The 26,562-nt window shown below is 42.3% G+C and overlaps 1 protein-coding gene across 1 annotated transcript in view; it reads left to right on the top strand.

Annotated features, from left to right (window-relative positions):
* Positions 1-26,562, top strand: part of IPO8 (importin 8) — a 72,166-nt gene that overhangs the window by 40,358 nt on the left and 5,246 nt on the right. The window contains exons 12-22 of the mRNA XM_026657491.2: positions 713-829; positions 1,503-1,592; positions 3,575-3,740; positions 4,318-4,478; positions 5,341-5,466; positions 7,980-8,046; positions 9,914-10,039; positions 10,473-10,570; positions 12,052-12,147; positions 13,666-13,886; positions 25,256-25,461. Of these exons, the coding sequence (XP_026513276.1) occupies positions 713-829; positions 1,503-1,592; positions 3,575-3,740; positions 4,318-4,478; positions 5,341-5,466; positions 7,980-8,046; positions 9,914-10,039; positions 10,473-10,570; positions 12,052-12,147; positions 13,666-13,886; positions 25,256-25,461 (1,474 nt within the window). The remainder of the gene's footprint in view (positions 1-712; positions 830-1,502; positions 1,593-3,574; positions 3,741-4,317; positions 4,479-5,340; positions 5,467-7,979; positions 8,047-9,913; positions 10,040-10,472; positions 10,571-12,051; positions 12,148-13,665; positions 13,887-25,255; positions 25,462-26,562) is intronic.

Below are 26,562 nucleotides of genomic sequence, written 5' to 3' on the forward strand. Positions count from 1 at the left end.
AGTAACTTTTCAGAGTCAAACCAAGTCTGCAGCTCTGAACACTTAGTCTATATAAGAAAGTAGATTCTATGATCTTTCCCCTGACCTGCCCCAACGTGATTCCTTGCCTGCCGCCATCCCCATTGTAGTAGTCTGCATTGGGGTCTTTATTTCATGAAGTCTGCAAAGCATATAATAAATGTGAAACCACATTAAATGAATGATTCTGCCAAGAGACCTTTCCAAGTCTTGTAAAAACCAAAAAATTGGTTGTAATCTGGAGTTTCTAGACCTCGCTGTTCTGGAATTTATATAGAACGAGTCAGAAAAGAAGTTGGGAAGAAATTTAATAAGTGAGATTACTGCCTTGTGTGAACCCCTGTATCTCCAAATCACCTCTTCTAATTTGCTTTGAAGTATCAAAAAAAATGTACCTCACTTATGATTACTAATGTGAAATTTCAGGCAGATGCATCTATTTTTGACAAATTTGAGGGTTGTGATTAAAAAGAGGCTTATAATAGGGCTTTCCACATTAACTGGAAAGAGACTGCCATGTTGCCGTAATACATTATGGGCAATGTTGGTTAGTTCACATTGGTACAATATGAAAGCTCTAAGTTCTTGAGTTTTCAAACTTTAAAAGAAAGATGCTAATAAACAGATTTAAATAGTTCACTGACCCCACATACAGATTATCCTCCATTTTCTGTTTGTGTCTTACTATATTTAGGTATTACCGAAGATGATGGCATTTTGCTATCAGATCCTCACAGAACCAAACATTGACCCTAGAAAGAAAGACGGAGCATTGCACGTGATGGGATCTCTAGCAGATATTTTACTGAAGGTAAATGGATGACGGCATACAGTATGTGTATGATCAGAATCTGTTATCAACTGTCCTTTCTAATTTAAAACATTAATTTTTAAAGTGTGGCTAGCCCTGAAGCATACTTATGAAGTCTGTGAAGTGATTTTTGCTGTAAAATACCAATCTGAAGTTCTTCTTAAAAAAAAAAAAAAAAAAAAATTAAAATTACTTCAACCACTTCTTTCTCTTCCCATTTTACAATCAGCCCTTTCTGTCAGACTACTTGCCTTGTTACAGAACAGTTCCTTGTGCTGTCCTGCTTTACTGATGAAATGGGACCATGTTACAAAATACGTTCCAACAACAATTGGAACCTTGGACACACTGATTACCATGACACCTGTCCATAGCAAAAAATTGCTCCTGGTCTTATAGGCTTCTTCTGGTTCTGTTAATAATGTTTAAAGTGTTCCAGCAATATGTTGTGTAGCCTGCCAGCCTCCCATTCTTCAATATGTGCCTCTTGCTCCCACGTCAAAATGCCATCTAGAAATTAGTCTACATGTATTAAATGGGATAGAAACAATTCATGTGAAGGCAGAGAATGGTTTTATTAGTCTGGATTTGACAGTTAATATGGGTTACTGAATAATACAGTATATCCAAAAATAAAGACTGCTCGAACTTAATTTTTTGTTTATTTCAACAGAAGAGTGTATTCAAGGATCAAATGGAGCTGATGCTACAGAATCACGTATTTCCATTGTTCATGTCTAATCTGGGGTATCTCAGAGCAAGAGTAAGTTCACCAAAGTTTATAGACTGCAATATGTGTCAGATTATTTTCTTTTCAGGTTTATTTCACTCTGAATAACAGACTGAAATGTAGCAGTTCCCACATGTGTCACAAACAATAATTTACTTCTCAGCAACTCCATTGTACAGAAACCTTTTCAGCATTTTGATCTGAAATGATATGCAAGTAAAACTTATTTATAGACGTTTGAAATTCTAGGTGATCCATTTCTGTATGGCTCACTTTCAGCTCACTGTTTTGATCAAATTGGGAAACTTGAGCATTGGATATATGGTAACCTGTGGAGGTCCTTATATGATCCTTATGTCCAGTTTCGGGCACAACACTTTTAAGAAAGATGTGGATAAAGTGGAAAGAGTCCAGAGGAGAGCAACAAAAATAATAAAAGGTTTAGAAAACCTGACCTGTGAGGATATGTTAAAAACTGGGCATGTTTAGCCTTGAGAAGAGAAGTGTGAGGGGGGAACTGATAAGCCTTCATATATGTTAAGGGCTGTTATAAAGATTGGTTGTTCTCTAGATCCTCTGAAGGTAGGACGAGAAGTAATGGGCTTAATCTGCAGCAAGGGAGATATAGGTTGGCTATTAGGAAAATCTTTCTAACTATAAGGATAGTTAAAAACTGGAATAGGTTACCAAGTAAGGTTGTGGAATCTCCATCACTGGAGGTGTTTAAGAACAGGTTAGGCACACCTGTCAGAGATGGTCTAAGCTGGGGTGGACAAACTTTTTGGCCCGAGGGCCACATCTGGGTGGGGAAATTGCATGCAGGGCCATGAATGTAGGGCTGGGGCAGGGGGTTGGGGTGTGGGAGGGAGTGCGGGGTATGGGAGGGGGTGCAGTGTGCAGGAAGGGGCTTGGAGCAAGGGGTTGGGGCGGAGGAGGGGTGCGGGGTGTACGAGGGGGCTCAGGGCAGGGGGTTGGGGTGCAGAAGGGATGCGGAGTGTGGGAGGGGGCTCAGGGCTGGGGGTTGGGGACTCAGGGCAGGGGGTTGGGGTGCAGCAGGGGGCTCAGGGCAGGAGTTCGGGGTGCCGGGGGGGGATCAGGGCAGGGGATTGGGGTGCGGGAGGGGTGGGGGTTGTAGCAGGGGGCTCAGGGCTGGGGGTTGGGGTGTGGGGTGCAGGAGGGGTGCGGGCTCCGGCCCGGCACGGCTTACCTGGAGCGGCTCCAGGGTGGCAGTGGTGCTGCACCACTAAGGCAGGCTCCCTGCCTGCCCTGGCCCCGGACCAATGGGAGCTTCAGGTGTGGAACCCACAGGCGAGGGCAGCGCGCGGAGCTCTCTTCCCTCCCCCCTCCCCCCAGGGGCCGCAGGGAGTGGCACGGCGCCACAGGAGTGGCAATCCCGCAGGCTGGATCCAAAGCCCTGAGGGGCCAGATTCGGCCCATGGGCCGTAGTTTGCCCACCCCTGGTCTAAGCATACTTGGTCCTGTCTCAGCACAGGGTGATGGACTAGATGACCTCTTGAGGTTCCTTTCTGCCCTAATTTTCTATGGTTATATGATGATTCAGTAGCAAATCTCAGGAGTTTGAGCTAAAGCCAAAACCAGTTTTCAGAGAGCAGTTAATGCCACTTTGAGGATGGGCTGGGTTTAATCCCTAAGCTCTTCCCCCCTGTGCCCACATCAATCAGTAATGAGTGATTAATTTTCCTGCTAAGTGTACATCTCATTGCCTAGGAAGAAAACTTTTAAAAAATAAATCCCAAGCTCTCTTGTTCCTGATAGAAGTTTAGTATAACAATTACAGTTATATATTGAATCTATAGATGTTTGGGGAAAGGAGCAGAAGAACCACTGTAGTGTGAAACCTGCAGAGTATGTAGTATTGCATGTATACTCTGTAAATGTGCAAAGAAAAGAGCATCAATTTAAAACCGATAAAGAACTGTTAGCATGTAACTGAAATTCTTTAAAGAATTCTATAACTGCAGTAGCTCCTGACTTGCTTTCTTCTTGTACGACAGTCCTGTTGGGTTCTTCATTCATTCAGCACTTTGAAATTCCACAATGAACTCAACCTAAGGAATGCAGTAGAGCTGGCAAAGAAGAGCTTGATTGATGACAAGGAAATGCCTGTCAAAGTAGAAGCTGCCATAGCTCTTCAGGCATTAATAAGCAATCAGGAGCAAGGTACGCTACAATGGTTCATTGAAGTATATACTGATTATTTTCCCTGCCTAGATGACACGTTGCTATAATTTGCTGTGGATGTATATAAACAGTTCTTGCATTTAGAGATATAGATCCCTGGAACACTTAATCACATTTAGACAAGTTAATTTGCTCATTAGCTACAATGTACATCATGGAACATTGGCTACAGATTTTTCTGACAGGTTTCTGAACAAAAGAAAACTGAATCAACACAATTCAGTTAACAAACTGAATGGTATCTTCTTTTTTAACATTGAATTGAAACAATGGGTATGTTTAGGGCCAGATACTAGATGTGCATGTCTCTCATGGAAGTAGATCATTTCTGTGGACAGAATTCTAAGTGGTGGGAGATGTCTGAGTATATACATTATGTAATATGTTTGCATCTAAAAAGTACACACTGTTAGACTGACTCAACTTTTACTTGAAATGAATTGTTTTAAGTGTTTTTGCTTAAGAGAACAGTAAGGTTCCTGATAACTGAGACAGATTGTATATTTGTTTTTATGGAAAGTTGATTTTTCCTAATTTTGTTTTGTTGTCTTATTAGCAAAGGAATATGTAAAGCCGTATGTCAGGCCTGTTATGCAGGAGCTGTTACACATCGTTAGAGAGACAGAAAATGATGATCTTACTAATGTTATCCAGAAGATGATCTGTGAGTACAATCAGGAAGTAGCTACGATTGCTGTTGACATGACACAACACCTGGTAAGAGACAGTAGAACAATATTGTAGTCACAGTCATAGGCCTAGCTTATTAAACATTGTTGCAAGCTTGTTTGAAATGAGCCTTTTTTTAAAGGGACACTGTCAGGTTTAAAATCATAATTTTAAAAAATTCCCACCTATATTGCTTACAGCTTCTTTGATTATTTAAAATAAAGAATCTTTAAAATCTGATTTGCTTTTCACTGTTTATTCTGTTTCCTTTTGGATTTCAGCTTGGATGATGAAAATAGCCGAGTCATCTAGTTTGTTCTGTTTCAATTCTAGTCTGTTTCACCCTCTGCCTGTTCATGCAGTAGCATGATGGCATCAAATTCTGATCTGCATACCCTGCATGTGTTAGCTCCAACATAAGCTGTTTTCACTGATGTTTTTAAAACACTTTACTGAAAACCTATCAATAGTAGCTCTTGTAACTCCCCCCCCCCCCAAAGTTTAAATTTTGGGGTTAAACTACCTGACAGTTTCTCTTCAGAAAGTTAAACTTTAGTCCTTAAAATTACAGTAGTTTTGACTGTTTTGATAGCTGTTACTGTTCTAAGCTGGGATATTTAATAGCTTTGATTATTTAACTTAAGTGACTTGCCACAGTTAGGTTTATCAGAGGAGGGAGGAGAAGGTTTTTCAATTTCCCAAACTTCCCCAGTTCCCTTATAGAAGTATCAGGTGTGCCTCTCACCACTGGTGGCTTCATCACAGATGTTTTAATAATTTGAGGACACTGCAGCCACTTCATTATCAGTCAAAGGGCAATCCCTCGTTTCCTACGAGGCAAGCTGGAAGTATGAGTTGCCTCTAGAAGATCTGTCTGTTTGCTCTTTTCTTTTCTTTTTTTCTTTTTAAGGCTGAGATATTTGGTAAAGTTCTTCAGAGTGAAGAATATGAGGAAGTTGAGGACAAGACAGTGATGGCAATGGGAATCTTACACACTATTGACACTATTCTAACAGTTGTGGAAGATCACAAAGAGGTGAGATGACTCTCAGTTACACATCTAGTCTTCTCTCATTTTATTCATCACAACAAGCAGTTTTATGTATATATTAAATAGCTTGAGTTGAAAAGAGCATGTAATAGTTATGTAGCTTGGTGTATTAGGATCAAGTGATCCCTCTCAGTAAACATGAATTTAAAGCTCAATGTAAAATGCTAATTTTCAGTTGTACAGTACTCATCTTTAAGAGATAATTGACATTTCTGAGGAAATAACACTTTAGCCTTTACTACAGCAAATATATTACTAGAAAGTGTTACAGACTGTTACAAATACATTTTAAGCTAAATTCTCCCCTGAGAATGTTTGTTATAATTCACAGTAACTGCAGTATGATAACTATTGGTAATGGCAACGTACATTTTGATGTTGAACTCAGCAGTTACCTGGATGGAATTGATGGAGATTGAGCCACATATTATTGTACTGCAGGATGAGTTCTAGACTTTATATATTCATGAGCTATCTGCAGGAGGAACTTTTTTCCTAATTTCATTATTAGGTAAAGTTCAGCTTAGGGTTGCCTTCTGCTTTTTTCTGATTTTACAACTGTGTCGATTAAGGTACAAAGAAGGTCAGTTGACTTGCCCCAATGTCACACAGTTGTTGGGTAGTTCTGAGCTTAGCTGGTATTACAACAGGAAGATGTTTTGTCCTTGATCAGTGGTTTTCAAACTGGGGTACGCATACCCATGGGGTATGTGAGCTCTCGTCAGTGGGTATGCAAGAAAGATCCTGAAATGGCAGACAATGCATTTTATTTAGTACAGAGGATTTCAAACTGGGGGGTACGCCACCCTAAGGGTCATGAAGGGACATTGGGGTGGGGACAGCTCTGCACAGCTGGGCTCAGGGACGGAGCGCCACCTCCACCCCATGACTTGCTTGTGGCAGGTCTTGGGGAGGAAGCGCTGCCTCCACCCCCTGATTCACCTCAGGTCAAACCCCGCTTTGAATTACAATTTTTGGTTGTGCCCCCCCAACCCTTGGGTGGCCCACTGAGGTGAGTCAGGGGGTGGCGGTGGCGCTCCCTCCCAGAGCCCTGCTGTACAGGGCCTGACCCCCCCCAAATGTTCCTCTAGCTTTTTTTGAATGTTTGAAAACGTGCCCCTGCGTGCCCCTCACCACTTGTCACCTGTGCGTATCTCAGATTGGGTACATGGTAGACTATTTGGAAAGGGGAACACAGCCTAAAACATTTGAAAACCACTGTCCTAGATCATGCTGCTTCCTTGGTTATACAAGTTCTCATCACAAGAAGTAAACCTATTTTTGAGACATATCAGTCATCTGACAAGAAATGTCTGAAAAGGTTTTCTTGGTGACCACTGCATTTCAGCTAAGATTTCAAAGCATCTTCAATTTTTCATAAAAGATCTTTTTCCATCTTTTAAGAAATAGAATGGAAACTAGGATCTAAAATGAGCTTTAGCACTGGTAGCTTGACATACTGTTCTTTGGGGTTTGTTCAGCCTTTAGTCTAGTGGGCATCTAGGTTAAGTTAGTCTTTTTGTGAGAACTTAGCAGCTCTCTGTTTTGTAGTATGCAGCACAAAAAAATGCTTAACACTTTATCTCAGGATCTTTTACACATACATGAACACTACAATTTACTGCCTTTTCATGGAAATAGACTATGGTCAAGATTTGAAAAAGAACCTAAAATTAGACCCTTCAATCTGTATTTAGGCACCTAAAGAATTGGCCTGACTTTCAAAAGCACAAGGAGCTCCATGGGACAACCTGTGCTTAAAGCTGAGCATATGCTCAAGAGCTTTGGTAGACTGGGGGCAGAGTGCTCCACACCTTGCAGGAGTGAGCCCTTAATGAATGTGTCTGTTAATAAAATTAAATGTCCGTGTTTGTTGGTTTTATGTAGGCTTCTAATGCGGACCTACACTTCTCTTTTGTGACTCTGACAGTTTTCACCCCTAAATACATTCTCCCTGCCCAACAACAACAAAATAGCTACTCACAATAAAACCTGCTCATTCCAGCAAATGGCACCCTTTTCCCCAACACAATCATATACTGTCTTCTGGGAAGTTCGGTATGGGCCACAGGCAGGAACATCTTTTCTTTTTTCTTGCTCTTTTTCCCTCCTCAGCCCTATAGGGTTTTTGTGCAGATGTCTGTCCTCAGATCCTTTGGATGCAGCAGCTGGAGCAAGGGGGTGCTCTTCCAGTGTGACGGAGCTCTCAGCTAGTGTATGGGTAGCAACCATTAGTTAGGAAGTATTAAAATGATGATCAGTCTGTTAAGTAAACAGTTCTAAGAACGATGTTCAGGAAAACTATCTTTTAAAATAGCTGAGTACTTATAACTGAGTGTGTCCCTGTAACATTCTCATGATAGTTGAAAGCGTTTAAACCAGGATGGAAACTCTCTTTTCCTTGAAAGAACTGCTTAGTCAAACTGAATTAGTCAAGTGGATGGATCAAGTTACTCTGATTGTAGCTTTTTAAATAAACTGTCTTATTTTTATTTCAGATAACTCAACAGTTGGAGAGCATTTGTTTACAGATCATTGGCCTCGTTTTGCAGAAACACGTAATAGGTATATGCAGAAGCTGGCTTTTTGAAGTATCCAGTTTGTTTTATATGGCAGAAAAAAGTTACTAATGCAATATTTTTAAATCTAACAGAGCAAATAGTACTGTCTTCCTGCCGAGTACTTTGTCAGGACTTCAGTTCAGGCTTGAATAAGCCACTTCTCTCAGGACTAAAGGAAGTTCATTTTTAATTCTGATTTGTGTATCCTGATCTCCTATTTTCATGTTACTAAAACTACTACAGTAAATTACATTAGTTTCTGTGCATTGGAGCACTGAAAAGCATCAAACTCAGTTCCGTATAAAATTTTAACTTGATTTGAAATTAAGGGGAAGTGACCTTTGATTACATTTATGCTCCTAGCAGTTCCCTATATTAAAAAGCTTCGGAGTTTTATGGTAAAGCCTGAAAATTAAAACAAATCTTTAGAGAATAGAAAAAAGTGTGAAAATGTTTTAGAAACAATTTCTTTAGTTCACTGTGTGATGGGTTGAATCACAGAAACCCGCTTGGGAACTGCCAAGTGATGTGCCAAGACTACTTCTGCCCCTGCTTTCCCTGCCACCCTGGGACCCCAGCACCCTGTCTTGCTGAGCCAGACACGCCCGTCTGCTCCAACACAGACCCAGGGTCTGAATTACTTGCCCCAAAGCTGCAGACTTGACTGAAAGCAGCTTACAGAAGTGTTCTTGTCTTTAACACTCAGATGCCCAATTCCCAATGGGGTCTAAACCCTAATTAAATCCGTTTTACCCTGTATAAAGCTTATGCAGGGTAAACTCATAAATTGTTCGCCCTCTATAACACAGCTAGAGAGACATGCACAGCTGTTTGCCCCCCCCCCAGGTATTAATACATACTCTGAGTTAATTAATTAATAAGTAAAAATGATTTTATTAAATACAGAAAGTAGGATTTAAGTGGTTCCAAGTAGTAACAGACAGAACAAAGTGAATTACCAAGTAAAATAAAATAAAACACGCCAATCTAAACCTAATACAGTAATACAACTGAATACAGGTAAAATCTCACCCTGAGAGATGTTTCAATAAGTTTCTTTTCTCAGACTGGACACCTTCCTAGTCTGGGCACAATCCTTTCCCCTGGGACAGCTCTTGTTCCAGCTCAGGTGGTAACTAGGGGATTCCTCATGATGACGACTCCTTGTTCTGTTCCACCCACTTATATACCTTTTGCATAAGGCGGGAATCCTTTGTCCCTCTGGGTTCCCCCTCCATGGAAAAGCACCAGGTTAAAGATGGATTCCAGTTCAGGTGACATGATCACATGTCACTGCAAGACTTCATTACCCACTTGCCAGCACATACGTATATAGAAAGACTTACAGGTAAAACAAAGCCGTCTGCAGTCAATTGTCCCGGTTAATGGGAGTCATCAAGATTCCAAACCACCATTAATGGCCCACACTTTGCATAATTACAATAGGCCCTCAGAGTTATATTTCATATTTCATATTTCTAGTTTTAGATACAAGAGTGATACATTTATAGATTATTTATAGATTATAAGCTTTGTAATGATACATTACAAGAGACCTTTTGCATGAAGCATATTCCAGTCACATTATATTCACTCATTAGCATATTTTTATAAAATCATATAGCCTGCACAACGTCACACACTGGTAATGCATTTTTTCAATGATTATAAGAAACTAAATATAGTGTGATGCCTTTTTTATTGGAATTTTTCGGTCCATATTCTTCAGTCTCTCACTATATAACATTTTACCTTTCCAAAGCTGTCTGCTCATTGCTGTATGGCCTGAGGGCATGTGTTTGAGAGATTATGGTATTTGCAAGCAAAACTTCTCTTTTACAGACCCCTACCTCAAATTTTCTTCTCTTCAGAGTTTTATGAAGAAATTCTCTCCTTGGCATACAGTTTGACGTGCCAGATGATTTCCCCCCAAATGTGGCAGCTTTTAGGTGTTCTGTATGAAGTTTTCCAGCAGGATTGCTTTGAATACTTTGCAGGTATCTTATGGCGTTACTTTCTTTTGGTCTGTATTAGTGAAAAGAGCACATGTGCTTGAGCCTTGTTGTGAACACCCCAGTACAACACGGTGAGCTAATGCCACTGTTCTTTGCTTGGAGAAATTTGGCCGAATAAGTCAGTTTTACACATTGTAGTAGGTCCAGAGCTCAAAGGAAAATCCTAAAAATTATGAAACGATCAATTCGTTAGCTAAAATGTAGTTATGTCTGTTCTAATTCTTTTTCTCTATCTATATTTAAAAACCCCATCTCAGAAAGGCATCTGCTAGCACAGATAGCTGTATGCAGAAGCTTTAGGACTCCTGTCATGCTCAGGGATCCAAGCTAGTAGATCCCATTGCCAGGTCAGGGCCTTAATGGTTAGAGTTTTGGGGGTGTTGGTTTTATATAAAATCTTTTCTTGTTTTTTTAGATATGATGCCTCTCATGCACAATTATGTGACCATCGACACTGATACTTTACTGTCTAATCCAAAACATTTAGAAATCATTTACACTATGTGTAAAAAGGTAAGACTTGTATTCCTTGTCATAGTCCTCACCCTTGATGTTTGAGCATCAAATATTCAAAATAAGAGTGAGCAAAGCTTGCCAGTTAGTGGTGGTTGATTGGTCATGGTGAAATGATAAGCCTTAGCTCGGTTCCCAGTGGACGCATCTGTCAAGGCTGTATCTCCACTTTGAACTTTAGGGTACAAATGTAGGGGCCTGCATGAGGACTTCTAAGCTTAACTACCAGCTTAGTTCTGGTCCGCTGTCACCATTCCCTTCCCTGGGAAGCTTTTAGAAACCTCTCACCAATTCCCTGGTGAATACAGATCCAAACCCCCTTGGATCTTAAAACAAGGAGAATTTGACCCTTCCCCCCCTCCTTCCTTTCACCAACTCCTGGTGAATACAGATCCAAACCCCCTTGGATCTTAAAACAAGGAGAAATCAATCAGGTTCTTAAAAAGAAGGCTTTTAATTAAAGAAAAAGGTAAAAATCATCTCTGTAAAATCAGTATGGAAAATAACTTTACAGGGTAATCAAACTAAAAGAGCTCAGAGGACCCCCCTCTGTCTTAGGTTCAAAGTACAGCAAACAAAGATAAACACTCTAGTAAAAGGTACATTTACAAGTTGAGAAAACAAAGTAAAACTAAGACGCCTTGCCTTGCTTTTTAGTTACAAGTTTGAAATAAGAGAGACTTGTTTAGAAAGATGGGGAGAACCTGGATTGATGTCTGGTCCCTCTCAGTCCCAAGAGCGAACAACCCCTTAAAACAACGAGCACAAACAAAAGCCTTCCCCCCCCCAAGATTTGAAAGTATCTTGTCCCCTTATTGGTCCTTTTGGTCAGGTGTCAGCCAGGTTACCCGAGCTTCTTAATCCTTTACAAGTAAAAGGATTTTGGAGTCTCTGGCTAGGAGGGATTTTATAGTACTGTACACAGGAGAGCTGTTACCCTTCCCTTTATAGTTATGACAGCATCACAGAAACCATTTCCACAATTGTAACCGATATCCTCCTCAGAGAGGCCACGGTTTAAATGGACATGGGAATTGAATTGCCCCTTTCATCCATGAAGCATGTGGATAGACCATTGTGGAAGAAACTTGCCATGCTGTTGCTCATGTTGTACCTGTTCTGTGGAAAACAGGACTTCACTTTGCCAGGCTGTTAATCTGCCATTAGTCACCAAAACTGAAATCACATTGCAGAAAATACCAATTATCAAGGATACTCATAATAACTTTTAAAATAATGTTTTCCTCAAGAAAAGGACAAGCACTGAAATAACATAATGGAAAAATGTTAATATTTGTAAAGAATGATATGGATTTTGCAAGCTCTAAGGTCAGTTTGAATTCTCCAGTCTTGTGCCCCTTCACCATGGTTTCTTATATATACATCTCTCCATACACATGCTCTCTCTCATGTGTGTATGTGTATTTCCACAGCAGATTGCATACGATGTTGTTGGGCTGAATTATCATTCTTGTTGTTAGGTATTAACTGGAGATGCAGGAGAAGATGCAGAGTGTCATGCAGCCAAACTTTTAGAAGTAATTGTTCTTCAGTGCAAAGGGCGGTGTATTGACCAGGTAATATATTACAAACAGCCTTTTATAGATTTGATGCTGTGTACACACTTCTGTATAAATGCGACCAGATTCATAGGAGTTTAGTAGATGAAAAATGTAGATTTAAGGAACAAATGTAGGAAATCAGATGTTCTAAATGGAATTGTCCTCCCGCACACTGACTGTGCAAAGAGTGGAAATGAGTTCAAGAGATTTTTTGGGGATTTGTTTCTCATGGAGGAGATTAAAGGACATGGCATCTTGAAAATGCAAGAAGATGGGATTAAAACTGAACAATAAAAGACTGGTACCTTGGGTAGGATTCTCTTTCTGTTTCCTAAATTTTCTCCTGATAGCATTGTTTGTTCCGAATTGAATGAGACATTTTAATACATTGCTATGATTTAGAATTTAATCATGCAAGTCAAACTACTGGAGTTGTTTCCCACAGCAATATGAACTCAGATTTTTTTTATTATTAGTGCTGTATTTTGAATTGCTGTATATACTGTAAAATCTATGACTTAATATTTGCAGTATGGCTGGATTATGGTTGCTGTGAGTACCATAACTACAAATTTCCTGGATCTTTGTATACACATTTTCAACCACTATCTGGAGTAGTGTATTTTTCACATTAAGGGCTAAATTCTTCTTTGTTATTTTTGTGTAAAGCCCCAGCTCTGCACAGCAAGAACAGATTGTGTCCATTTGTTCCTGGACCCTTAAATTTACTGGATAATTCTGGAGTTAATTTAATTGAAATCAGTAGAATTCCACTCATGTAAATCTGGAGTAATTGAAGGGAAAATTTTGCTCGGAATTTTTTTTACAATGAGAAATCTGAAAGGGATGGAATTAAATTACAGACATTTTCAATGAAATTAATGTGTAAAAGCGCCACATCTGTGTTAATGAAATGATTGCACATTGAAATCAAAACTTGCTCCCATGCTCGTAAACATGGGATATACCTGCACCTTCTTATAGGGAACTGTTTATTTCATAATCTAGACATACAAACTTGCACAATGCAAATACCTGAATAACCATACTCTTTGCAGACTTTTGTAAGAAGTTTTTCACCATACTTTGTTACAATTTGGCAGAATATATATTTCTTGCTGAGGGTTATGTACATGCCTAGTGAAGCTTTAAAGCTAAGATGTTTTTGATTTAGCTTAGGACAAGAATATATTTGAGCTCTTTTCCCAAAGCTTGAAAATGCCTTTTATACACACTAAAACAAATCCTACCAAATTTCCCCAAAATATTTACCTTTGTGTTGAGACTAGCCATAACTTTTAGTCCAAAGGGTAATTGTTTTAGAAAGCTTTATAAGCATGCAGAGTCTTAAGGTGAAGGTACACTCTTGCTTTTATATTGGGAAATGAATATACTGTACTATTTTGAGCTACAAGCAGAATTCCAGTTGACTCTTTGTCTTCAGCAGGTTCGAGACTGATAAATGCTTTTAAATTGTCATGCAAACTGGCGGTATTTTTAACATTTAATTTTTTCCCCCTCCTGTGTCCCCAGTGTATCCCACTCTTTGTAGAAGCTGTGCTAGAGCGATTAACTCGAGGAGTTAAAACAAGTGAGCTTCGTACCATGTGTCTTCAGGTTGCCATAGCTGCCCTTTACTACAATCCTGACCTACTTCTGCACACGTTGGAGAACATCAGATTTCCACACAACCCTGAGCCCATCACAGCACAGTTCATAAACCAATGGATGAATGACACAGATTGTTTTCTTGGGCAAGTATTAAGTCTTTTTCTTAAAATCCTTGTTTATCATTTCTTGGCAGCAGACTTCTGAGCTTGTTTTGAATCCCTAGTCACATTGATTCAAGAAATTAAATTCCAAAGCTAAGTTTAAATGACAGTTACCCACACCAAAAAAATCTAAGTGCCGTGGTGCAGTTAAAGGTGACCTGCACGTATTAAGTTTTTCTTTTCGTTACGTGCTGAGTATCCTGCATAGCAACTATAAGATGGCATTGAGCACTTAATCAATTTTAGCCTCTCAGGTGCCTGAGGTTACAGAACATCTGCCTCTGCATGAGATGGTCCAGTATGCACTGTGCTGGGGATAGGGTGACCAGATGAAAGACATGAAATATTGAGACAAAACAAAAACCGAGAGCTGGCGGCGGGGGGGGAAAGAGCCACCGGAGCATAGGAAAAATTGGTGGGGGCTGAGCACCTACCGGCAGCGCCCCGCCCCCCACCACACCAGCTCACCTCCGCCTCCCGTGAGCTGGCTGCCGCGTCCTGCTTCTCCCCCCCCCCCCGCCAGCGCTTGCACCGCCATACAGCTGATTCGTACAAGCCTGGGAGGGAGGGGGGAGAAGGAGGAGTGCGGCGTGCTTGGGGAAGGGGCGGGGCCAGGGTGGGGATTTGGGGAGGGATCCAATGGGGCAGGGAGGGGGCGGGGCCAGGGCTGAGTTGGGGGCGGAGGGGGGCACGAGCCCCCTCCGCCTGTGCGCCGGAATGCAAAATATCGGGACAATTCGCGTCCCAACGGAACATCAGTCAGGACGCGGGACAAACAAGTAAATATCGGGACAGTCCCGATAAAATCGGGACGTCTGGTCACCCTAGCTGGGGATCTCAATCACTGAAGCATAGAACCAACCCAGCAGGATTTCAGGGAAATGATTGGGTTTTTTCTGAGTATGTGGAGTGTTTATACAACTTTTTTCTATTCTAAATTTTTAAAGTGCACTGAATGTAGTGTGAGGTTTTTTTTATTTTGTTTTTTTTTAAATAACCCAAACCACCCCCAACCAAAAAAATCATCTACTCTGTTCCTAGTCATCAGGGCCAGCTCTAGGATTTTTGCCGCCCAAAGCAAAAACAATTTTGGCCGCCCCCCCGCCCCTCCCCCCCATTTTTTAATTACCCCACCCCCGGCCCCGCCTCAACTCCGCCCCTTCCCCAAATCCCCAGCCCTGCCTCCTCCCCCCAGGCTCTCAAGCCTAGGAGGGAGGGAGGGGGAGAAGCGGCGCCCGCGCCGTGGCCACTCAGAGTCTCCCCCTCCCTCCCAGGCTCTCAAGGTTTGAGAGCCTGGGAGGGAGGGGGAGCAGCGGCGCGCGAGCGGCAGCAGCAGCGGAGGTGAGCTAGGGCGGCCGGGGCACATTTTTAGGGGCGGCATTCTGGCGCCGGCCATGCCGCCCCTAAAAATGTGCCGCCCCAAGCACCAGCTTGTTTTGCTGGTGCCTAGAGCCGGCCCTGCTAGTCATGCTCCCCCCACCCCCCAGAAAGAGAGGCTGGCTGCATGAATCAAAAGGGGCTTCACGGCTGACATTGCCAACATAGTGCATACTGGGGCATCTCAGCGAGATGTAGGTATCTGCAATCATTTGTGACCCCAAAAGGCAAAGAAGTCTAACATCCATTACATGCTGAATGCCTTGCGCCCTTCATTCAGGACATTTAGCACATAATATTTTTGAAAGATAATGTTTTTTCTAAAGTTTGTTGAAGCAGTGGTTTGTGTGGAGCTGATTGTTTTTCTTAGGCAGTTATTGGCTAAATGTTGGGCAGCATCTCACCGTGAAAGTCATTCTGATCCAAGATTGGAGATGTAACTAGCTTTCCAAGCCAATTCGTTACAACACTGTAGTAAAGTCTTAGTACCATATGTAGTCTGGAAAAAATACTTAGTTTTGGGGGTGTCCTCTAGGATCCCACACCCATTCTTCCTCCTTTTACTTGTAGTTTTTCCCCAAGGTCCTTGCATTGCTTTGACCCTCCCTCCTATCTGAAACCCTTTAGCACTGCTATCAGCTTCAGCCAGAGAACGTGTACATTATTGGCTGCAGTGGTTGAGCTGGTGCAGGGTGTGTTGGGACAAACAACACAAACACAATTTTAATTAACACAATGCATATTGCACTTGGGTTACTTTGGTAGAGGCAGGTGGGGCATAACCAGAAAACAACTGAAAGGTAATGTCTCCTGACATGCCGGATGCTTGAAAGGCATATGCCACATGCGTAGAGTAGATAGGTTTATCTCTCTCTTACTCTTCTTTACTTTTTAAAATGTATTACTTAAAGTACACAGTTGGGAAGGGGAACAGGAAGGGGAACAGTTTGTAGGCTGCAGCAAAGCAGGGAAACCCAACATTTCTCAGAGGTTTTGGTGAACTTCCAGGTCCTGTGTGCACATTCTGCCAATTGGACCAACACTGCCAGCATAGCAATGTGGCAGAGAGGCCAGTTGCTGCAGTATAATTTGGCTATAGACAGGTGCCCAATGGAAAATCTCATCCTAGTATTGTCTGTTAGGTAATGGTTTAGTAAGGATTGGTTGGGGAAAGTAACATAGCTTGAAAGAAATGTGAAGTGTGTCACTTACAAAGGTTACTTGAATTGGTGATTGAAAAGTAGGGAGGCTATTTTGTGATGATGTTGGCAATCTCATATTAAGGAATTCATATACATTTCTTATAACATGTACATGGCCATACACTTCTGTATGTTGGTTTGGAAAGTTGAGAATCTCCTCTGTCCAATGGTATAAAGCTCCAGTTTCTTGCTGTGCTGGATTACAAGGCATTGGAGCTGAAGCCTGTCGCTGGTCTGAAGCCTTGAATACCAAGGGGAGGGATGGAGAGTGAATTCCGTACTTCAAGAGAAAAGATGAATATGTCTCTTCTTCATGTAATTGTCCACATGGATCCCATTTCTGGTTTGCACATGTCCTGGATGCAGGAGGGAGATTGGGTTCTTCTGGCCAGCAATGTCCATTGAGGCAACACCAGCACCCTGGATGCTCTCGCTCCCCTTCCTTAACCAAGGACATAAGGGGCAGAGCAGTTCCAACCATCCCTCTGTTCCTTCAAACAACTCGTGCTATGTCTCCTTTTATTGTGCTCTATACAACTTAAATCTGTTTTGTATGTATAGTTAGCATAATTGTTAGTTTTTCTGATTATTTTTATGCCTGTTGGCTTAAAAACCCCTAAAGCATGACTTGTTAGGGACTTCCCCGGTACTGGATCTAGCTTCTGTGGCTGAAGCAAAGTCTGTGGGGTTCAAAACTTGCCCCTCCTTGTGATGCTCTAATTCCACTGAAAGATGGTCAAATGAAATGCCTCTTTTGCCTTGAGGACATGTGTAGTTCAACAGACGTTTAATTTTATCATTCCTTTTTAAAAAGAATTCAGAAGGCAAATGAGCCTTAAACTCCTCCTCCTAGAGCATTCAATGGGAGCCTCCTTAGAACTGGAGGAAAAAGGCTCTAATAGGCTTCATCCCTGAGTGCTCCTATTAGCCATGTTAGATTCCAAGTCATCGAAGGCTTATCTCCCGTAAGAAAGATTCCAGACCACAGTGGACCTTGTCAACCACCTGCAGGCTTATTCAAAGACATTAGAAAGAGCATGGCTCATGCTTCTGAGTCATATGACTTTCTATGCCTACATGATGTAGTTTACTAGACTTCAACTATGCTTCATGCAAGGATGGTTAAAATCAGTGTATTTGCCAAGCAAACATCACATGGCCATGCAGGAGACAATCCCACAAGAAGTTGTGTCCCCATTAAACTGGAGGAAAGACACATTACAGGTGTTTAAGGGAGTACCCTTCTCCTCCCTTCTGCCAACCAAGACTCCGCTCAGGGATGAGCAGCTCATTTAGAGCACTTACAGACTCTGGGCATGTGGTCTCAGCAAGAAACTCGTCTGTACGTAACTGTTCTAGAACTCAGAGCCATCTGCCTGGTATGCAGAGCGTTCCTTTCCTCTCTTCAGGGATCTGCAGTCCAAGTGCTGACAGACAACATCACAGAGGGCGGAGCAAGTCATCTCCGCTCTGTCAGGAAGCTGTTCGGCTTTGGACTTGGTGTATTATTGTAAAGAAAGTAACTGTTCTTTTAGGTTTAGTTAAAAATATGGTGACTCTTTGGAGCTGCTCAGCGACTTGGAGTGCTAGAACTAATCCGTGGGGGGGGGTGTTGAGCTGGATTAGACTGCCCTGTATAGATGAAGCATAAATAGAGTTTATCCCCTGGATATTGCACATTTGTGGGTGCATATTTGTACGTATATAATGTGCTTTGTTTGGATTGTTTCATGTAGACTGAAATATGTATTGTGTAGTTATTTAAGATTGAATTAGAGTGAGGGTGATGAAGAGACCTGTAAAACCCTGTGTACGTGTGTTATTTGCCATCTTTTCCTCGATGGCCTGAAATTTGAATGAGCCATATTTTGCATGCTCAGTGTTTACTGTTCCTAGTAAAGATTCTTCTACAGAAACTAAAATGAAAAGGAAAACTTAATTTTGGTTTGAACATGTGAGAAATCAATAGTTGAATTCTCTAAAAGCTGAATAGGAAGGTTTAGTTGATGAATAGGAATCATTTGACTTCAAAAGAGCCAGGATTTCACTCATAATCTTTTAAAAACTGATGATTTGTATTTATTTAAGCAGAAGATCTGATGTAGGAAATTCAGGCTGGTCCAAACTCTGTAACCTAAAGGAAATGGCTAATTATCTGCAACTCCGAAAGGAAATGCATTGATGTGACTGAAAGAAAATTGATTCTTAACACGAAAGAGGCAGCTAATCAGTATAAGAAAGTCTTGCTGGTTTCCCTTTGAATTTCCTAGGATTCAATTTAAAGTAGAAAAGATCCTTTAGCTCCTTCTGTCTATTACTGAAACAAGCGTTTGTGGGCTACAGAAGGGCTTGCAGATTATGAAGACTGCACACCACATGTTAAAAATAGACTTGCCTTATGGTAGTATGCTGTGCTTCCATTTGGGGAACAGTCTGGATCCTTAGCACTCCAGGCTGAGAGTGCTGTTCAGGTAGCAAGGAAAGTGCATGTCTGGTGGAAGAGTGTTTTACATTGCTGACCAACTGACTCAGGATCAACACTAGCGAACACCTCAGGGAATTGTGTCCAGGCCGCCTCATGCAGGTGGAAGGGTTGCTTCAGTCTGGGCCTATGGTGGGGTGAGACCAGATGGATGCTGAAGCATCCTTCCCCACTACAAAAAATATCCTATTTGGTTTGTTAAGTCTTCTTGATACTTGATACAGACTCAGCATAACAGACTGCTGAACTTTGAATAAGATGATTGCTAGTTCTGCTATTCATCTGTGGCTGACAGGCAGAAGAAGCAGTTCTTCCTTTGTCTCAAATTCACTAAAATTGGCCTGGTGCCCGAGTTTCAACTATCCTTCTGGGACCTCTAACACCACAATATATGTCAAGAGCACACATTCGTTCTTGCAACTGCTCATTTAAATGCTTGAAAACATAGGAAAATAATTATTCTATATTTGTGAAACTATTTGGGTTAGCTCCTAAGTATTACCATTTAAAATGGATTTATTCTTGAGTCCTCTAGTCTCCTTTATTGTCCAAGAAGGGGAATTTACTAGGAAGTGGAGGCACTAATTACTATGGCTTCTTGAATTTTTGCTGTGTTCCATTTTGGAGTTGGCATTACATGACTGTAAAGCATTGACACATATTATAAGATGTAGTAACCACATGACATTCACTGTTCTGGTGCACGTATAGTAAAATTAGTTCATTGCACTGTAGGGACTTGAAGAAATTTCAAGACTCCCAGTGTCAAGCTACGTGTATGGATTTGGGGGCTATAAGAGGCTGCTATCATAGAAAGGAGCTGCAGGAGACAGGTGTGCAAGGATCAAAATTAATGTTTTTTTCTCTCTGGTCTTACAAAATTCATCTTGGTGATCTCCTTGTACATTTGTGCTTTGCACATATACAACACCTTTAATCTAATAATATCAAGGGGCTTTACAAATATCAAGCCTTACAACACTATGGTGTGCGTAACTGGTAGTGGTAAGCCTATATTAGTGATGGGTAAACTGAGGCACTGAGCAATTACATTTTTTTCCCCTGGTTGCAAAACTGGAAATGGGATTCCTGAATTCTATCACCCCCCTGATTTCAGTCCTAGCCTGCCTTCCTGTTTTGTGTGTGTGTGTGTGTGTGTGTGTGTGAGAGAGAGAGAGAGAGAGAGAAATCCTAAAAGTTAGAGAAAGAGAGGATATCCTTAATGCCTGGTTGCCGTTCATCCATTTCTCAAGGCAATAAATGAGGGAGATGGCAAACACCATGCAGGCAAAACACTCAGCTTGATATGCTGGTTGACTTTACTTTCCCTTGGATGGACTATTGTAGCCAGAAGGCTGTGCTTGCTCTTTTTAAGTAGCTTATTGCTATTGTGCATCACTCAGAAAACAGAGCTGCTTTGCTAAGCCCAATTGGGACTAACATACTAAGAGGCCTAATACAATTCCTAAAAATCCCCATTCCTGTGTAAGCTCTTATTTATTACATCTTTGTAACCACTTGGTTTGCTTGATGCCTGTCTCAGATCTGGTTGGGCACCCCTGTGTGCCAGTCGCCAGACTGCTCTAAGGGGAGCCTCTGGATCCCTGGATGTTCTAAGCCTCTGGTGTCTGAACAGAGCTCAGTCACTGCCCCAGTCTTGGGGCCCAGACCCTTTGTCTAGTGCCCATTCCTGAGATCTGGAACCCACAGTTCAAAGGCCTTGCCCCTGGGCTCAGTGCTGACTGCTCAGATTCCTCTGGTAGCTTAAATACACTGTTACTTAAAGGTTTGGGGTTTCTTAATAAGATGTCAAGTAATCACAGTGAACCAAATTTATCAATCCATGAGTGTTAGAGATCAGTCAGCACAAATACAGAAAGATACGGGTTAAACCAGGGGTTCTCAAACTGGGGGTCGGGGACCCCTCAGGGGGTCGCGAGGTTATTACATGGGGGGTCGCGAGCTGTCAGCCTCCACCTCAAACCCCGCTTTGCCTCCAGCATTTATAATGGTGTTAAATATATTAATAAGTATTTTTTATTTATGAGGGGGGTTGCACTCAGAGGCTTGCTATGTGAAAGGGGTCACCAGTACAAAAGTTTGAGAACCACTTGGTTAAACCCTTCCATTGATCTGGGGATACAACCAGCAGCATGGACTGCTCCAGAAATATAACTTGCTGCTAAATAGTATATATACCTTAGGTTGTTACCATCAGTGCAAACTCCCAAAAAGTAGTTTGTGTCATTCTTACCCTAATATTTCCATTGCCATGCACTTGCTATCCAAGGTTGTTGGAAATTTGTGCCTAGTTTCTAGCAACAATTATATCAGTTGCTTATTATTGTCAGAAACTTCGGCAAAATACTACTTTCAATGTGTGCTCCAAAAACAAAAGTTTACACACACTTTTTACTATCGTAGAATCATAGAATATCAGGGTTGGAAGGGACCTCAGGAGGTCATCTAGTCCAACCCCCTGCTCAAAGCAGGACCAATCCCCAACTAAATCATCCCAGCCAGGGCTTTGTCAAGCCTGACCTTAAAAACCTCTAAGGAAGGAGATTCCACCACCTCCCTAGGCAGGACCGGCTCCAGGCACCAGCCCAGCAAGCAGGTGCTTGGGGCGGCCAAGGGGAAGGGGCGGCATGTCGGGCTGTTCTGCGGCAATTCGGTGGCGGGTCCCTCTCGGAGGGAAACATCTGCCGCCGAATTCCCGCCAAAGAAGAAAGAGGCGTGGTGGAGCTGCCGCTGGAGTGCCGCCGATTGCGATCTCGGCTTTTTTTTTTTTTTCCCGCCGCTTGGGGCAGCAAAAACCTTGGAGCCGGTCCTGTCCCTAGGTAACCCATTCCAGTGCTTCACCACCCTCCTAGTGAAAAAGTTTTTCCTAATATCCAACCTGAACCTTCCCCACTGCAACTTGAGACCCTTACTCCTTGTTCTCTCATCTAGTACCACTGAGAACAGTCTAGATCCATCCTCTTTGGAACTCCCTTTCAGGTAGTTGAAAGCAGCTATCAAATCCCCCCTCATTCTTCTCTGCTGCAGACTAAATAATCCCAGTTCCCTCAGTCTCTCCTCATAAATCATGTGCTCCAACCACCTAATCATTTTTGTTGCCCTCCGCTGGACTCTTTTCAATTTTTCCACATCCTCCTTGTAGTGTGGGGCCCAAAACTGGACACAGTAGTCCAGATGAGGCCTCACCAATGTCGAATAGAGGGGAATGATCACGTCCCTCGATCTGCTGGCAATGCCCCTACTTATACAGCCCAAAATGCCGTTAGCCTTCTTGGCAACAAGGGCACACTGTTGACTCCTATCCAGCTTCTTGTCCACTGTAACCCCTAGGTCCTTTTGTGCAGAACTGCTTCCTAGCCATTCGGTCCCTAGTCTGTAGCAGTGCATGGGATTCTTCCATCCTAAGTGCAGGACTCTGCACTTGTCCTTGTTGAACCTCATCAGATGTCTTTTGGCCCAATCCTCTAATTTGTCTAGGCCCCTCTGTATCTTATCCCTACCCTCCAGCGTATCTACCACTCCTCCCAGTTTAGTGTCATCTGCAAACTTGCTGAGGGTGCAGTCGACGCCATCCTCCAGATCATTAAGGATCCTATATTTCAGGATAGAGAGTGCTGTGAAAAGTGGTTCACTTTAGCATAAGTATGGATTCTATTAAAGATGTATAATATTAGCTAAATAATTTTGGTAACACCCTTACCCAGAACTCCACCCAAAAGTGTAAATCTTCTGGTAACTCTCCAAAGGGCCACATGGAAGGTGCGAGACATAACACATGCAGATTTTGCACACAGCTTTGTTCTTTAATAGCAGGAGAATTACACAGATCTACACAAAAGTAATAAACCCTATACTAATTTCCCCTCCCTGTGGCTCACCCTTTCTTTGCGGGACCATCTGTATTCAGGTAGGCAAGGTTCTTCTCCCCTTGGCTCATCCAGCTCCTGCAGCAGTTTCCCTCATCTTAAGCTGGTGAAAATTGCCAAAAAGAGCCAAAAGATCAGCTTCTGTCTTTCAAAACCTTCCAGTCCCTCTGTCAGATGACTCCTGCATCAGGAGGATGATCATAGATACTTACAAGTGACTTCACTGTTGGGTGTCCTGTCCCGTGATAAACTGTTCTCCTGGCTGGGAGCCAGTCTGTTGTTGAGAACTATTTAACTTCAGCGGGAGAGCACTTTAAGTCAGTGGCCCTCTTATTAAGCTTTTGCCACTACTCCTGTTGGAATTTAGGTCCAACATGGAGGTAGTGAACAATAGAGAGAGCAAAACATGCATATTCAGAATGGAGTTTGCAGCTTGGTAAAGATACATACAGAGAATTTATAAATTGTGCAGATTCCTTGAATCATCACAATGCCCACTGTGACTTAATACCATGGTATGTGTGGCCTTTGACTAGGAATGAAATTGTAGGAGTTTTTTTAATGGTTAAAACTGGGGGGCTCCCTGTAAGTTTTATTGCAGACCTTGCTATTACAATATTGTTTTAAATGTGCATCCTGTTAGTTTTCCAAGTCTCTACATGCATTGAGCCATCCTTCTAGTTCTAAAAAATACTAACTCTGCAATAAAAGTGTCTCCCAAGAGCCTTTGTTTTGTTAGATGCCATAACTTGCAAGGCCACACCATATGAGAAACCTAACCATGTTGAGACTATGGAAAATGACCGGTTTGTTACCAGTTGAAAACATCTTATGATCAGACAACTAAAAAGGGATTTCTACCCCTTTTATCCTTTCCTGTTTCCCACCCCGTTACAGTCTTGTTAGCAGTAACATTTTGGAATGGATCCAGGAAACTGGATAGGACTGCTATGTTGCATGGAGGAGCAAGGGAATGAGAACCTGCCAACCAGGTTGGCAGTACATATTTTATGGTAGCTCAGGGGAAATTATCTTTCCTGTAGGATATTTCTTGTCCTATTTGGAGTTTGCACAAAAGCTGTCAGTAACTGAGAATTTTAAGAGTTTCTTTAATAGTGAAATGCCGTATAGTCAGAAACACAGCTGAACGGTGTTTCTAGTACTACCCAGTATTCTAAGTGCAGTCTAAAGAGTGTCAGACAGTAGATAAGGATTTACCCCTGTTCTGATGGCGGTTGTGATGCTTTTGCTTATGCAGCCCAAAAGCGCTTTTTAAAAAAAGTGATTGCGTTATAAGCTCTTATCTAATTTCCTGCATACGGTCAATATTAGGGATCTTTCAGCTGCCACTTTACAGCCAACTCCCTCCCATAGAATATCTTTGGATTACTTTTCCCTGGGTGTGTTAGTTTGCATTTTTCCTGATTAAATCTCCTGGTCCATTATTCTGGATGCCTTTGAATTATTTCTTTCATCTCATTGATATTTGCAACGTCTCTCAATTAAATTTAATCTACAAATTTAATGTACAATTTGACCTGTTTAAATCAGGGGTTCTCAAACTTCATTGCACTGCAACCCCCTTCTGATGACAAAAATTACTTTGTGACCTCTGGAGGGGGGGACCGAAGCCTGAGCCTGCCCAAGTCCCACTGCCCTGGGTGGGGGGGCCAAAGCCTGAGCCCCACCACCCTGGGCAAGGGGGCCAAAGCTGAAGCTTAAGGGCTTCAGCCCCAGGAAGAGGGCCTGCAACCTGAGTCCTGCAACCCAGGGCTGAAGCCCTTGGCCTTTGGCTTCGGCCCTGGGCAGTGGGGCTTGGGCTTCAGCCCCAGGCCTCAGCAAGTCTAAGCCAGTCCTGGCGACCGCATTTAAAGGGGGTCATGACCCACTTCGGGGTCCTGACCCACAGTTTGAGAACCCCTGGTTTAAATAAAACCAGCCCCTGTGGCACTCCATCAGATCACCCCCCCCCCCCCCCCAATTCAGTATATTACTGTTTGTCATTGCTCTTTGCTTATGGTCCTTTTTTACCAGTTTTCAATCCATATGACAGTACTCCTATTTAAACCAATTCAAATAGATTTTCCAGTCCAGTTTAGTGATGTACTGCGTCCAACGCTTTACTGAAAATCAGATAAATTACACCATTAACCATGTTTATTTAGCATTACATTTCTTTGTATCTGAGAATCCTAATCAACAGCTCTAGGAAGTTAGCCAGTGTGCGATAGGTGAGCAATCAGTTATTACATGCAGTACTTGCTATTGGGAATTTTGCATTTAAAAACCTAGCGGAAGAATATATTTAGGAGCCATTGCTTAGTACTGTAACTCTACTCCTGTGTCCTCTGTAATCTATACAAAGGGACCTGTTTCTCATGTAACATATTGGTATTGTTTTAGACTTCATGACAGAAAGATGTGTATAATAGGACTGAGCATCCTAATGGAATTGCAAAACCGACCTCCTGCAGTAGATGCTGTGGCTGCGCAGATTGTTCCTTCAATCCTGCTCCTGTTTCTGGGATTAAAACAAGTGTGTGCTACGCGAGAATTTACGGACCATGAAGACCAGGCTAAAGACGAAAAACACGATGCAGAAGATAATGGTAAAATCTCCCATTTCCACATTCTGGATTTAATTTTAAATGTGTTTGAAATTATAGTTCATTTTAAGACTCGTCAGCCAGTCTGCTGAATTGGTCTGGTTTATTGGATGCTTGGAAAGATCCTCTTGTGAATTGGTCATTCCTCTTAAAATTAATGCTAAAGCCCTTTTGGGGTGCATCTATGTCACTCTTCCTGCAAGGGCAGTTTTGTTTTAAAAATAATAAAAGCTGCAAATCCATGCTGCCCGATCACAAATGTGCTCTGTAAAGCAGCATGCAGGAGACTCCTGACTAATAGGCCTGCAGAAATTTGGCAGTGCTGTGGAGGCAGCATTCTTGGTCCCTGGAAAAAAAATGTCCCCAATAGCTACCTCTTCAGTTAATTTAAAAAGCAATGATAATGGGCTTGGAAGGGATCCCTGGCACGTCGTCTTCTCCCAGATGGAGGGTGGCAAAAAGAAAGGTGGATTCAAAAATGACTTTTTGAAAAAAACTGATATTTTAATTTAAAGGGGAGTTTTTGATTTAAATAACATAGGTTTATTTTTAAATGAAAATTTATTTACAATTAATTTTAAGTTGTAAGGAAAGTCAAACCACTGAACTAGTGAAGTCATTGGCTCGGCATCTGGAACCAGAGTTTGTTGAAGTGCTAAACCAGCTTTTGACAGCAGTAGCTTCTTCTGCAGGAGCAGAAAATATTTTCTTCTTTTCAGTTTAATCCAGTGCTTCTCAAAGTCGGGCCGCCGCTTGTTCAGGGAAAGCCCCGGCGGTCCGGGCCGGTTTGTTTACCTGCCGCGTCTGCAGGTTCGGCCAATCACGGCTCCCACTGGCTGCGGTTCGCCGCTCCAGGCCAATGGGGGCTGCGGGAAGGGCAGCCAGCACATCTCTCAGCCCGCGCCGCTTCCCGCCGCCCCCATTGGCCTGGAGCAGCGAACCGCGGCCAGTGGGAGCCGCAGTCGGCCGAACCTGCGGACACAGCAGGTAAACAAACCGGCCCGGACTGCCTGGAGCTTTCCCCGAACAAGCGGCGGACCAGCTTTGAGAAGCACTGGTTTAATCAACTGGTTCAGTTCAATGATTAGTTCATTCAAAGTTAAG

This window comes from Terrapene carolina, unplaced genomic scaffold (genome assembly GCF_002925995.2).
Source record: "Terrapene carolina triunguis isolate 2854851 unplaced genomic scaffold, T_m_triunguis-2.0 Scaffold247, whole genome shotgun sequence".
NCBI lineage: Eukaryota > Metazoa > Chordata > Testudines > Emydidae > Terrapene > Terrapene triunguis.